This window comes from Macrobrachium rosenbergii, chromosome 1, assembly GCF_040412425.1.
Source record: "Macrobrachium rosenbergii isolate ZJJX-2024 chromosome 1, ASM4041242v1, whole genome shotgun sequence".
Lineage (NCBI taxonomy): Eukaryota > Metazoa > Arthropoda > Malacostraca > Decapoda > Palaemonidae > Macrobrachium > Macrobrachium rosenbergii.
Window position 1 is genome coordinate 27,116,284 of NC_089741.1, and position 15,208 is coordinate 27,131,491.

The 15,208-nt window shown below is 40.9% G+C and overlaps 1 protein-coding gene across 1 annotated transcript in view; it reads left to right on the forward strand.

Annotated features, from left to right (window-relative positions):
* The first annotated feature begins 7,368 nt into the window (after positions 1 to 7,368).
* The window catches only part of LOC136839881 (ice-structuring glycoprotein-like), a 69,598-nt gene continuing 61,758 nt past the window's right edge, over positions 7,369 to 15,208 (forward strand). Inside the window, exons 1-3 of the mRNA XM_067106193.1 lie at positions 7,369 to 7,906; positions 8,112 to 9,660; positions 9,767 to 10,276. Coding sequence (XP_066962294.1) covers positions 7,369 to 7,906; positions 8,112 to 9,660; positions 9,767 to 10,276 — 2,597 coding nt within the window. The remainder of the gene's footprint in view (positions 7,907 to 8,111; positions 9,661 to 9,766; positions 10,277 to 15,208) is intronic.

The window sequence follows — 15,208 nt, forward strand, 5'->3', positions numbered from 1 at the left end:
GTGTATGCGTGTATGAGTAACATAAAAATTCATAACCTTTACATTTTTGCATTTCCAGGGAAATGGTTTAGTGTAAGAGGTGCATGCGGATGAATTTTTATACTTTTCCAGTCTCTGTCAAGGTTGATTTGGAGCATGACGAATTTAATTTAGGGTGTATAAAACGCGATATTGCTGCCGTCCAACTATTTCCGACCAATTGGCAAGATATGTTGTTTGTTACTCGTAGTCTGCCTTCCAACCCCACCCCTGTTCGGTACGTGTTTTGATCCTCTCTTTCTCTCTCTCTCTCTCTCTCTCTCTCTCTCTCTCTCTCTCTCTCTCTCTATATATATATATATATATATATATATATATATATATATATATATATATATATATATATATATATATGTATGTATATTGTACAAATATATAAATATATGTATACGTACATACATAAATGTATATATACAGTATATATATATATGTGTATATATATATATATATATATATAGAGAGAGAGAGAGAGAGAGAGAGAGAGAGAGAGAGAGAGAGAGAGAGAGAGAGAGAGAGAGAGAGAGAGAGAGAGAGAGAGAGAGAGAGAGAGAGAGAGAGAGATAATCCTTCCATTTCCCTGCATCTATGTCTCAGGTACACCATCTGAGCGTGTGTGTGTGTGTGTGTGTGCGCGCGCACGCTTGTTTGTTTGTGCGCGCGTGCGCGCGTTTGTGTGTGTGCTTATGTTACTTCCTGTCCACCTGAAGTCTCTCTCTCTCTCTCTCTCTCTCTCTCTCTCTCTCTCTCTCTCTCTCTCTCTCTCTCTTTTAAACATTGTTATTGGGGCTAAGCCGGACTTCCTTTTTTCCTCCTTTTTACTCCTCCCCTTTTTACTTTCGGTGCGTGTGTAAAAGGGGAATAAGGGCAGACAAGAATCCCTTTAGCGTGCGTGTTTCTTCCTCCTCTGCCTTTCATCTTTATCGGTATTGCTTTCACTTTTATTCGGTGGACCATGTTTGTATGTTTGTTCAGCCGTCTGGTTTTGCAGATAAAGGTAACCGATGGGAGAAGGGAGTTGCGTGCAGAGAGAGAGAGAGAGAGAGATGGCACTGCTATGGGTATATTGTAAGTTTTTAGGCGAGAATAAATGAAGAGACTGCTATAGTCAGTTTTGTATGGCATATGTATGTATATATACATTATATTATATATATTTATTATACACATATATGTATATACTTATATATAAATTATCAAACAGCCTCTCTCAATATATATATATATATATATATATATATATATATATATATATATATATATATATATATATATATATATATGGAGAGAGAGAGAGAGAGAGAGAGAGAGAGAGAGAGAGAGAGAGAGAGAGAGAGAGAGAGAGAGATTGCCTGACAGTTGTCTGTACATAAGTACGTATAATTGTAGTTACGTATCTATGTGCATTGCCGATATATGAACGATTTTTTCTTTTGAAGTTGCTGTAATGTCGACATTAACAAAAAGCCTACATTTATACTCAGGTGCTTTTCAGAATGTTGTTGATTTGTGTATGTGTGTTTAACAAGTATTTTGTAGATTAGTGTTTGGCTTTTATGCGGTTGTGTATGTTTTGTAGCCTCGCGGATGTAAACTTAATTTAATTCGCAAGTGATATCGTGTCTGATTTTCCACTGCTAAGTCACCAAAACGTCATGTTCATAAATAAAATTAAAGATAAAAAAAATCATCATAACGTCACTGTCATAGAAAGAAAGAGACAGACAGGCAAAAAATATCAGAACGTCATGTTCATAGAAAAAAGATAAAAAATATTATCGTGGCGTCATGTTCATAGAAAGAAAGATAAAATAAATATTATCGAGACGTCACGTTCATAGAAAGAAAGATGAAATTATTTGAACATCATCTTCATAGAAAGAAAAAATATAAAAACAGAAGTGAAAGATTTAAAAAAAAAATCGCCAGAACATCATGTCCATAGAAAGAAAGATAAAGCAAAATTGTTGCTTGCCATTTTGTGTTCGCTTCTGTGCATGAAACCATCCCCTCCCCTTCCCAATTCCCACCTCTTGCCCTCCCCGCCACAGTAATTAATAACCCCATTTATCTTCCAACACACACACACACGTTTAGTCTTTTATCCCAGTTGTTCAGTTCGTGAAAGCGTCTAGCCAGTCCCGCAACTACAGTACATAATGCCCTGACAAGTATAGTACGTACTCATGCTGAGGCGTCTCGGCTCGGCCCAAAAGATTCGTGATTGATAATTCGTGCGCAATTCGTGCTCGAGATGACCGCTCATTACGAAAATGACCGGGCATTCACTCCCATTAGAGATGAGGCCATATTCACGTGACATAGTCGCCGGAGAAATGAATTTATCCCTTTTAATTCAACCTAAGTGCTTCTCTCTCTCTCTCTCTCTCTCTCTCTCTCTCTCTCTCTCTCTCTCTCTCTCTCTCTCTCTAAGCAACACACACGACAACTTGCAATTTACGTAGCATTCGCCAGGTCGTAATGGTTGCCAACTAGCCTTTAATGGGTGTGAATGCTGTGTCTTTTGGGTTTAATAAAACTTGTTAGTGTGATGCGTTTATTTCTTTCTTTTCTAGTCTTTCCTAGACACGGTGATGTTTTTTTGCTCTCTCTCTCTCTCTCTCTCTCTCTCTCTCTCTCTCTCTCTCTCTCTCTCTCTCTCTCTCTATATATATATATATATATATATATATATATATATATATATATATATTATATACATAAATGAATCTCTCTCTCTCTGTATATTGGTACATAAATTAATCTCTCTCTCTCTCTCTCTCTGTGTGTGTGTGTGTGTGTGTGTGGTATATAAAAGAATCTCTTTCTGCATTTTGGTACATAAATGAATATTTCTCTCTCTCTCTCTCTCTCTCTCTCTCTGTATATTGGTATATAAAAGAATCTCTCTTTCTGCATATTGGTACATAAATGAATCTATCTCTCTCTCTCTCTCTCTCTCTCTCTCTCTCTCTCTCTCTGTATATTGGTACATAAATGAAATTTGTGGAAGTTTTACGTACAGATGGTTCATCCCTAATTCATCAGTTAAAGTATGAATATGTAATTATGAAACATTTACAATTTTTCACACTCCCAACTTCTAGATGTTGCATTCTTAGCAAAAATTTGTCAGTGCACCTTAGGTGGTGCACTGTAGGCATTACTAAAGGTTCTTTGCAGCGTCCCTTCGGCCCCTAGCTGAAACCACTTTCATTCCTTTTACTCTACCTCCGTTCATATTCTCCGTCTTCCATCTAGCTATCCACCCTCTCAACAAATATGTCATAGTGCAGCTGCGAGGTTGTTCTCCTGCTAAACCTTTCAGACCTACTTACTCTCAATTTCCTTTCCAGCGCTGAATGACCTCATAAGGTCCCAGTGCTTGGCCTTTGGCCTAAACTCTATATTGAATTCAATTCAGATCATAAGCTCTTCGTGTTTGACATTTATAGCTCGGTTATTATCGTACTTTTGAATTTACGTTGCTATTATTATTGATGATTATTTCTCTTTTGTCTTGAATTCGGATCTTTTTATTTATTGCTCCCTTGTTGAATTTCCTTGTGTTCACAATAATGCCTTTGTACAAATCCCTTTTTGTTTGCAGCCTCAGACTTTGGTGCTATTCAGTGGTTCAATGAATAATCGGCATTTGTACATTATTCATTTTTATCCGTTGACTCATCTTCCCAAGCCCCTCACTCACAATCTTTCCCCTCTCACTTCCCCACTCTCCATCCCGTGCGGAAACTTGTTTTCATGTCGAGTACAATTTTATTGATTTCTTTTTTCCTTTCTCTCGTTCGTTCTTCCTTTCTTTCTCCGGGTCCATCCTTTCTTGCATCGAGGAACCCCACGGATCGGACTCGGGGCGAATAAAAGAAACCAAATATTAAGTGAAAATAGAAAATAGTAATAAAAGGATTCCCAGCTTACGCTCTATTTCCCGAAGGCTAAATCTCTTATGAGTGCTTTCTCCTCCTCCTTCCTCCTCCTCCTCGTCCTCCTCCTCCTCCTCCTCCTCCTCCCTCCTCCTCCTCCTCCTCCTCCTCCTCCTCCTCCTCCTCCTCCTCCTCCTCCTCCCTCCCCATTGTAGTCCCGGCTGCTTTTGTAAATAAATCTCAATCCTTTTGAAGGTCCATTTTCACGTTTGGATGGTAAATGCCTCTCCCCCGAAAAAAAAGGTCTTTGTCAACAGAAGCAAGTCGAAGGTAGGAGGAGGAGGAGGAGGATGAGGAAGAGGCCCTTCTTCCTTCCCTTTTCCATTCCTTCCTCCTTCCAGCATCCTTCCCTCCTTTTCCAGATCATTTCCTCGCTTTCCAGAGCCTTTCCTCAGCAACTCCAAACCCTCCACCCCCTCCCAAAACCCCTCCGGTCCTTCAACTTCCCCTCCAGAGGAATACGATTTGGTCCCGACTTCACGGTTGAGGTTTGTAAGTGCTTGGAGGCCCTCGGAGCTCGGTCTTTGATATCTCTCTCTCTCTCTCTCTCTCTCTCTCTCTCTCTCTCTCTCTCTCGAGCACTAGATGTTGGGACAGATGTAGCTGCTTATTTTTGCACGTGTACATCCGAAGTCTTTTTAAGTCGACCAGATGCCTTTAACGGTAGGAAGTGGGCCAAGTTGAGGGCTTCTGAGGCTGGGTTGTCGCTTGTGGTATGGTGTCGTAACAAGTGAATTATCGTGATATTCTTCCTTGATACTACAGTAGTTATCTATTCTATAATAATAACATCCGAGTGGATATTGTTTGTCTTCCCCCGGGTGACAGTAGGGGAGACATGACACAGCCACCCACCCCCTGCAAAGTTGTTTGTCCGCCCTGGGCGGGGGCGGGGTTGGCAGGGGAACGAGAGGATAGGGGAGCCATCCACCCGCCTCCTGCAAACCTGTTTGTACCCCCGGTGGGGACGGGTTAGGTAGGGGAACAGGAGGGTAGAGGAGTCATTCACCTTCCTCGTGCAAACCTGTTTGTCCGTCCCGGTGGGGACGGGGTTGGTAGGGGATCGGGAGGATAGCGGAGACAGCAAACCCGAGTTCCAAGCTCGTGTATAAATATTCCTGGCATAGAAGCTACTGAGAAGGTAGTTCCTGCAGAGCTTATCATAACTGTGTTAGGTTTGGCGGTTCTCATTTGAAAGCAATGATGGTCTTTCTCAGTTCCATTATGCTTTGAGCTTGATTCTTTTAGGGGCTGCGGCGTTGTAGTCGTTGCGTTCGATTCTGGGGCTACATTTATCTCCTGATCTTAAGATCAGTTGAATCAAGTGTAGACCAGACATAGATTGATATGTACTCAGTTCATGGAGACATCGCTGCTCTCTCTCTCTCTCTCTCTCTCTCTCTCTCTCTCTCTCTCTCTCTCTCTCTGGGAATGAATGAATGAATCTTAAAGATACGGCCATAAATGCCCAGATTTAGATATTAATCTCTCTCTCTCTCTCTCTCTCTCTCTCTCTCTCTCTCTCTCTCTCTGTCTGGAATGAATCTGAAAATATGGCCATAAATGCTAAGATTTCGATATTTTTGTATGCCATACCTCTTCACCAACCTCTCTCTCTCTCTCTCTCTCTCTCTCTCTCTCTCTCTCTCTCTCTGAGTCTTAAAATATGAATGAGTCTTAAAATATGACTGTAAATGTTCAGAATTTATTATTATCGTCTACCTTCTCTCTCTCTCTCTCTCTCTCTCTCTCTCTCTCTCTCTCTCTCTCTCTCTCTCGAATGAATCTTAAAATATGACTGTAAATGTTCAGAATTTAATATTACCGTCTACCTTACCTTTCTTTCTCGTCTACCTTACCTTTCTCTCTCTCTCTCTCTCTCTCTCTCTCTCTCTCTCTCTCTCTCTCTCTCTAGGGAATGAATCTTAAAATATGGTTGTAAACGTTAAGAATTTAATATTACCGTCTACCTTGCCACTTACCTCTCTCTCTCTCTCTCTCTCTCTCTCTCTCTCTCTCTCTCTCTCTCTCTCTCTCTCTCTCTCGGGAATGAATCTTAAAATATGACTGTAAATGTTCAGAATTTAATATTACTGTCTACCTTACCTCTCTCTCTCTCTCTCTCTCTCTCTCTCTCTCTCTCTCTCTCTCTCTCTCTCTCTCTCTCTCTCTCTCTAGGGAATGAATCTTAAAATATGGTTGTAAACGTTAAGAATTTAATATTACCGTCTACCTTGCCACCTCTCTCTCTCTCTCTCTCTCTCTCTCTCTCTCTCTCTCTCTCTCTCTCTCTCTCTCTCTCTCTCTCTCTCTCCCAACACCGAGAAAGGCTCCAATATCTGGTAAATGATGAAATTCAAATGCTCCCAAGTATTTCACCTCGGGTTTTTCCTGATTCACCGGACATTTAATCTTGCCAGATAATCTCTTAATGTCCCTGCATAAATTTTTATAGGTTTAATTCAGTCGGGGAATTCCTAGAAGTGGCTGAAATAGTGTCCGGGTGGCGCTGAGCCTCTTTTTATTATGGCGCCTGAATTGTGAAGTGAAACGTTTACGGCTTTGGCTCAAACGTTTTGTTGCAGTTTTAGATCCCGTTCCCGCGTGCATGTAGGCTGGATGATATGCAAACGTTTTGTGTGTTTTTGTCCCAGTGTTTGTGCAGTTGGAGATAGAGGGAGGGAGGTGTATGTATGTGTGTGTATATATATATCCATATATATATACATATACACATACATATATATATATATAAAATACACAAGTGTTTGTGCGTGTGTGTTCAGAATGTGACTGTTTAAATAACAGAAGGGAGAGAGAGTCGAAAGATATCTCTCGAACAAGCGACGGGCTTAGATTGTACAATTTGAAAGAGAGAGAGAGAGAGAGAGAGAGAGAGAGAGAGAGAGAGAGAGAGAGAGACAGACAGAGAGAGAGTTTCAGGAACTCTAAGCTCTTCCTATCCAGAGCCCGCTGGGAGGAACAAGAAGTTGTTTTCTCGAGGGAAGACGCAAAGAAGTTGTCGAGGAGGAGCTGAAGGAAGAGGTAGAACCCAAGAAGAAGAAGAAGAAGAAAAAGAAGCAGAAGCAGAAGAAGAAGAAGAAGAAGGAGGAGGAGGCTTGAAAGATAAGGAATATAAGCAGACGCAAAAGAAAGCAGATTATATTTGTTCGTTGGTGGCACTTCCCTTCTTTGTCTGCTTCTGCTCGTTGAGGAGGAGACAGTGGAGCTAATAAAAGAAAGCAGGAGAAGAAAATCAGTAAGAGGTAATTTAGAAGAAATGCGAAACAGGAGAATGAAAAATGAATGAAAAGAAATGCAATATTGATGGGGGCCTTTAATGCTTCTATATCTGATTGTCCCGTTGTTGTTCCTGCTTCTGCTTAGTATGGAAGAGCAGCAGAGACAAATGCCTCTTCTCCTGCTTCTGCTCAGTATGGAAGAACAGCAGAGACAAATGCCTTTTCTCCTGCTCCTGCTTCTGCTCAGTATGGAAGAGCAGCAGAGACAAATGCCTTTTCTCCTGCTTCTGCTGAGTATGGAAGAGCAGCAGAGACATATACCATTTTGCCTGCTTCTGCTGAGTATGGAAGAGCAGCAGAGACAAATACCTTTTTGCCTACTTCTGCTCAGTATGGAAGAGCAGCAGAGACAAATGCCCTCTGTCATGCTTCTGCTCAGTATGGAAGGGCAGCAGAGACAAATGCCTTCTGTCATGCTTCTGCTTAGTATGGAAGGACAGCAGAGACAAATGCCTCTTCTCCTGCTTCTGCTCAGTATGGAAGAACAGCAGACACAAATGCCTTTTCTCCTGCTCCTGCTTCTGCTCAGTATGGAAGAGCAGCTGAGACAAATGCCTTTTCTCCTGCTTCTGCTGAGTATGGAAGAGCAGCAGAGACAAATACCATTTTACCTGCTTCTGCTGAGTATGGAAGAGCAGCAGAGACAAATACCATTTACCTGCTTCTGCTGAGTATGGAAGAGCAGCAGAGACAAATACCTTTTTGCCTACTTCTGCTCAGTATGGAAGAGCAGCAGAGACAAATGCCCTCTGTCATGCTTCTGCTCAGTATGGAAGGGCAGCAGAGACAAATGCCTTCTGTCATGCTTCTGCTTAGTATGGAAGGACAGCAGAGACAAATGCCTCTTCTCCTGCTTCTGCTCAGTATGGAAGAACAGCAGACACAAATGCCTTTTCTCCTGCTCCTGCTTCTGCTCAGTATGGAAGAGCAGCTGAGACAAATGCCTTTTCTCCTGCTTCTGCTGAGTATGGAAGAGCAGCAGAGACTAATACCATTTTACCTGCTTCTGCTGAGTATGGAAGAGCAGCAGAGACAAATACCTTTTTGCCTACTTCTGCTCAGTATGGAAGAGCAGCAGAAACAAATGCCCTCTGTCATGCTTCTGCTCAGTATGAAAGGGCAGCAGAGACAAATGCCTTCTGTCATGCTTCTGCTCAGTATGGAAGGGCAGCAGAGACAAATGCCTTCTGTCATGCTTCTGCTCAGTATGGAAGGGCAGCAGAGACAAATGCCTTCTGTCATGCTTCTGCTCAGTATGGAAGGGCAGCAGAGACAAATGCCTTCTGTCATGCTTCTGCTCAGTATGGAAGGGCAGCGGAGACAAATGCCTTCTGTCATGCTTCTGCTCAGTATGGAAGGGCAGCGGAGACAAATGCCTTCTGTCATGCTTCTGCTCAGTATGGAAGGGCAGCGGAGACAAATGCCTTCTGTCATGCTTCTGCTCAGTATGGAAGGGCAGCGGAGACAAATGCCTTCTGTCATGCTTCTGCTCAGTATGGAAGGGCAGCAGAGACAAATGCCTTCTGTCATGCTTCTGCTCAGTATGGAAGGGCAGCAGAGACAAATGCCTTCTGTCATGCTTCTGCTCAGTATGGAAGGGCAGCAGAGACAAATGCCTTCTGTCATGCTTCTGCTCAGTATGGAAGGGCAGCGGAGACAAATGCCTTCTGTCATGCTTCTGCTCAGTATGGAAGGGCAGCGGAGACAAATGCCTTCTGTCATGCTTCTGCTCAGTATGGAAGGGCAGCAGAGACAAATGCCCTCTGTCATGCTTCTGCTCAGTATGGAAGGGCAGCAGAGACAAATGCCTTCTGTCATGCTTCTGCTCAGTATGGAAGGGCAGAGACAAATGCCTTCTGTCATGCTTCTGCTCAGTATGGAAGGGCAGCTGCCTCTCCTGCTTCTGCTCAGTATGGAAGAGCAGCAGAGACAAATACCATTTTACCTGCTTCTGCTGAGTATGGAAGAGCAGCAGAGACAAATGCCTCTCCTGCTTCTGCTCAGTATGGAAGGGTAGCAGAGACAAATGCCTCTCCTGCTTCTGCTGAGTATTTAAGAGCAGCAGAGACAAATACCATTTTGCCTGCTTCTGCTGAGTATGGAAGAGCAGCAGAGACAAATACCATTTTACCTGCTTCTGCTGAGTATGGAAGAGCAGCAGAGACAAATACCTTTTTGCCTGCTTCTGCTGAGTATGGAAGAACAGCAGAGACAAATACCATTTTACCTGCTTCTGCTGAGTATGGAAGAGCAGCAGAGACAAATGCCTCTCCTGCTTCTGCTAAGTATGGAAGGGTAGCAGAGACAAATGCCTCTCCTGCTTCTGCTGAGTATGGAAGAGCAGCAGAGACAAATACCATTTTGCCTGCTTCTGCTGAGTATGGAAGAGCAGCAGAGACAAATACCATTTACCTGCTTCTGCTGAGTATGGAAGAGCAGCAGAGACAAATACCATTTTACCTGCTTCTGCTGAGTATGGAAGAGCAGCAGAGACAAATACCATTTACCTGCTTCTGCTGAGTATGGAAGAGCAGCAGAGACAAATACCATTTTACCTGCTTCTGCTGAGTATGGAAGAGCAGCAGAGACAAATACCATTTTACCTGCTTCTGCTGAGTATGGAAGAGCAGCAGAGACAAATGCCTCTCCTGCTTCTGCTAAGTATGGAAGGGTAGCAGAGACAAATGCCTCTCCTGCTTCTGCTGAGTATGGAAGAGCAGCAGAGACAAATACCATTTTGCCTGCTTCTGCTGAGTATGGAAGAGCAGCAGAGACAAATACCATTTTACCTGCTTCTGCTGAGTATGGAAGAGCAGCAGAGACAAATACCATTTTACCTGCTTCTGCTGAGTATGGAAGAGCAGCAGAGACAAATACCATTTTACCTGCTTCTCCTGAGTATGGAAGAGCAGCGGAGACAAATACCATTTTACCTGCTTCTGCTGAGTATGGAAGAGCAGCAGAGACAAATACCTTTCTGCCTGCTTCTGCTGAGTATGGAAGAGCATCAGAAACAGAAGAAAGAAGAAAAAAAAAAAAGCAGGAGAAAATATTCAGTCGTTGGAGCCTCCGCTGCATCTGCTTGCGCTGTGTCCTGCAGCTTCCGCTGCTCCTTAATGCAAACTTCCTTTCCTCTCGTAAAGTGAAGCATTGCTGGGCCCCGTGAAGAAGTTTTTTTTTTTATTTTTTTTTTCCTCCTTACGCATTTCTTCTTACATTTATTCTCTCCATCTTTTTCCCAAGTGCGATATTCACCCCGGGAGGAACAGGAAATTGTGTTCTCTTATTATTTTTTGTTCTCTCTGTCGGCTCCTCGGGGGACCTGAAGGGGATGAGGCGAATTTGTGGAAGGTTTTCGCACGGAGAGAGAGAGAGAGAGAGAGAGAGAGAGAGAGAGAGAGAGAGAGAGAGAGAGTTATACATACATATACGCCGCTAGGTGGGGTTGCTTGATCATATATATATTCATGCTAGCTATTGAGGAGAGAGAGAGAGAGAGAGAGAGAGAGAGAGAGAGAGAGAGAGAGAGAGAGAGAGAGAGAACTTCTACGTACATATACACCGCTAGGTGGAGTTGCTCGATCATATATATTCATGATATTGAGAGAAAAAGAGAGAGAGAGAGAGAACTTACACATATATATATACACCGCTAGGTGGGGTTGCTCGATCATATATATATTTATGCTAGCTATTGAGGAGAGAGAGAGAGAGAGAGAGAGAGAGAGAGAGAGAGAGAATATGTACCTTTCCCTCCCATGAGAATGGAGAAAACTAGCAAAGCTTATTACGGAGAAACAGTCTTATATGAAATGAGAAATTAAAATAACGTTGGAGTCGGAAATATCATTGTATCCTCTCGCAGCAGAATGTTGTCATAAACAAGGCACCTTCTCTTCCTAGTCTCTCTTCTTCCTCTTCCCACCTCGTTCTCCTTCCTCCACGACAGACGGACAGACAGACAAGAAAAACAGACAGAAAGGAGAAGAAGAGAGAGTCGCCCGCAAAAGAATGAGAAAATGTAATTTTGCAATTCAAAGAGATTATATATATATATATATATATATATATATATATATATATATATATATATATATATATATATATATATATATATATATATATATATATATATACATACATACATACATACATACATACATACATACATACATACATACATACACACATACACACATACATACACTCCAGTTCCCGTCCCTCTGTCGCAAATGATCAAGAGATAATATAACATCCAATAAGGTAAAAGTAATGAAACCTTTCGTACGGAGACTTTTAGATCCTATTCCTCACAGGTTATTAAAACTGGAAATAAGACGCGGATTTCAAGGAATGACGACCTGCGAGCCGAGGAAGAGAGAGAGAGAGAGAGAGAGAGAGAGAGAGGTGGGTGGGTGTTGGCGTGTGCTACTGCCACCCACCCGCCCGCCCACGTCCTCCTCCTCCTCCTCCTCCTCCTCCTCCTCCTCCTCCTCCTCCTCCTCCTCCTCCTGTCCTCCTCCTCCTTGTAGCCGGGGTAGGGAGGGTGGGAGGGTGGAGGTTCCCTAGGTGCCTTGTTAGGGACCTCCAGTAGAAAAAGGCAAAACCTCAAAGAGAATAGAAGATTTGACCTTATGAGGTTTGGGAAATGAAGGACATCTCTCTCTCTCTCTCTCTCTCTCTCTCTCTCTCTCTCTCTCTCTCTCTCTCTCTCTTTTAGGGGAGAAAATCAGAGAGAGGAGAGAAGACTGCGAAGGGAGAGAGAGAGAGAGAGAGAGAAAGAGAAAGGAAACGCATCTCAAATGGAGATCTGCATGACGGGAGTAAGAGACAGAACATGAAAGGTAATTATACTCGGTGTATTAGAGGAGGGAGAGACAGGGCTCGTGCCGGAAACTTCTTTTGACTCTGCCGGAACGTCCATGATTCCCAGCATGATTCCCAGTAAGATCCCCAGTAACCGGGAATTTAATTTTCGTTCTGCTGGCTTTCTTATACACGTGCGAATCACTGGAATGACGAGGTCAAAGTCGTTGTACTCCTTCGGGTACACGAACCAGGCTGAAATGGCTCAAATAATTAGGTTCGTATTGAAGGATTTGGTCTGGGATGATAAGTTTTTTATTTCTGAGTTTTTTTTTTGGGGGGGAGTGTGGTGTTGCTTTGATTTTTTCTTATTGGGGAGTTTATTCAGGGTAAAGTTCTATTAATTACGGGATGTTTTACATAATTAAAAAATCAGTATGCCTAATTCTTCATTTTTAAGAGTTTATTCAGAGAGAAATAGTTGATATGCACAGATGCATACAAACACAAACATGTATGAATGTATTTATGTATGTATGTTTATGTATATAATAATATATATATATATATATATATATACATATATATATATGTGTGTGTGTGTATAATATATATGAGAGAGAGAGAGAGAGAGAATATGGAATTTTTACAGTGAAGGGAAAAAGTTTAAACATATTTCCGAAATAATTGAATATTCCTTTGCAGTACTTTCGTAATTATGAATAGTAATAATTCTTTAGAATTTCCCAGTGCTTTTTAATTCATATTCGAAATGTTTCAATTTCTGGTGTCTCAATTCGAATCCCTTTCATTTGATGATACTCTCTGATTTTCCCTTTTCACTGGAATGATTAAAATTTTGAAACCCTTTCACTGAATGAGTCAAATGTTTGAAACCTTGTCTCTGAACGAATCAAAATTTTGAAACCCTTTCAGTAAACGATCTCAAAATTATTAAGCCCTTTCGCTGAATGGTAAACATTTTGAAACCATTTCACTGAATGAGTCAAAATTTTGAAACCCTTTCACTGAATGAGTCAAATTTTTTAAGCTCTTCCAGTCTCAAAATTTTGAAGCCCTTTTACTGAATGAATCTCGACCCCCTTTCACTGAATGTCAAAATTTTTAAATCCTTTAACTGAATGAATCAAAATTTTTAAATCCTTTAACTGAATGAATCAAAATTTTGAAACCCTTTTACTGAATGAGTTAAATTTTTTAAGTTCTTCCAGTCTCAAAATTTTTAAGCCCTTTTACTGAATGAATCTCGAAATTTTTACCCCCTCTCACTGAATGAATCAGAATTTTTAAACCCTCTCACTTAATGAGTCAAAATTTTGAAACCCTTTCACAGGATGAGTCTCCCAAATTGAAACCCTATTCACTGACTGAGTCCCCAAATCTTGAACCCATTCGAATGACTAATTTTGACCCCTTTCACTCATTGATGGTCCCCACATTTTAAAACCCTTTTACTGACTGTTACACCCCCAAATTTTAAACCCCTTTTACAGGGAGCTGACTGATAGCTCTCCCCACCATTCTCTCTCCCCCTCTCCCTCTCTTCTCTCTCCTGGCTTCCCCCCCAAACCCCTCCCAGCTTTCAACCCCTTTCCACTGGGAAATGGAAAATATATACTCTGTCATCGCCGGATAAGAGTCGCTTTTCGGATCAGTCCAAATCCTCTTTAGTCCAAAGAGATTGGGTTAATCGTGTATTCAAATACGGACCTGTCGCTAAATGGAGTTGAAATCTGACTCTCCCTTCCAACCTTTCCCAGCGTCGCGTCACCCCGCCGGCCTTTTTTTTTTTTTCAAATTGCAAAGGAATTAATCTCAAAAAAATGTAATTACACCCGTGCGGTAATTTCTAGCTGCTGAAGCTGAAGTTGCAAAGAACGAGGTACTCAGGAACGTCGGCGGCGGAGGAAGGAACAGGTTCTTGCTTAGTCTTTCTGAAGCGCCGCTGATGGCAACACTTCAGGGAAATTTGATGATTGTCCTTATAATTTTTATACGTTCCGAATCCATTTTTTAGTTATGAAGTATTATTATTATTATATAATATTCTTTATTACGAGTATTATTAGGTGACGTGGGGCTGATGACAACGCTTGAAGGAAATTTGATAATTACTCATGATTTTTATACCTCCCGAATGTGTTTTAAGTTGGATCTAAACTATTGTTATTATTAATTATTCTTTATCATTGTTAGATGACGCCGTATTGACCACAGTACTCAAGAAATTCATGATTTCGTTATGGTTATTAATCCAAATTTTATCATTTTTTTTTTTTTTTGTGGCTTCAATTCAGCCCAGTGGCTTTTTCATACCTAGTTCCACGGAGACAATAAAAAATTGCTGGGATGATTATGATTATTATTATTATTATTATTATTATTATTATTATTATTATTGTTATTATTGTTATATGGGAAAACGATAAAAAATTCCGGATCTACTACCGCTATTATTATTATTATTATTATTATTATTATTATTATTATTATTATTATTATTATTCGAGAGAGAGAGAGAGTGGCCACTTTTGTGAAGGAGGGTTAAAATCCTTTATACAAATGAAGATAACAAGAACAGACGGTACTAGTTTCGCAACAGCAGAGATAACTCAGATGGATAAAAGTAAAAAAAAAAAAAAAAAGATGAGAAAGAAGAGAAATGGTTAACAACAGATGTAACTCAAATGCGTAACAATAGCAAAAGAGATAACTCAGTTGAGTAAAAATAGAAATAACTCAAATGAATAACAATAGAGAGAACTCAGTAATAGTATAGGTAACTCAAACCTTTATATATATATATATATATATATATATATATATATATATATATATATATATATATATATATATAATTCTGTATGTATATATATACTGTATATATGTGTATATGTGTGTGTGAATATATATGTATACACTACATCTAAGTGACTCAGCGGTTCGAACCTCGTCACAAGCTTCAAGGGGAGACCAGAATTAAAACCTACTGAATACAAAGTACTTTGGCCCTTTCATGAAAAATCCATAATGCAGTGAATTATGTACCTAGTTGTACGTCGACTGCAGTGGGTAGCACAAGGATAGGAACGGGCATGA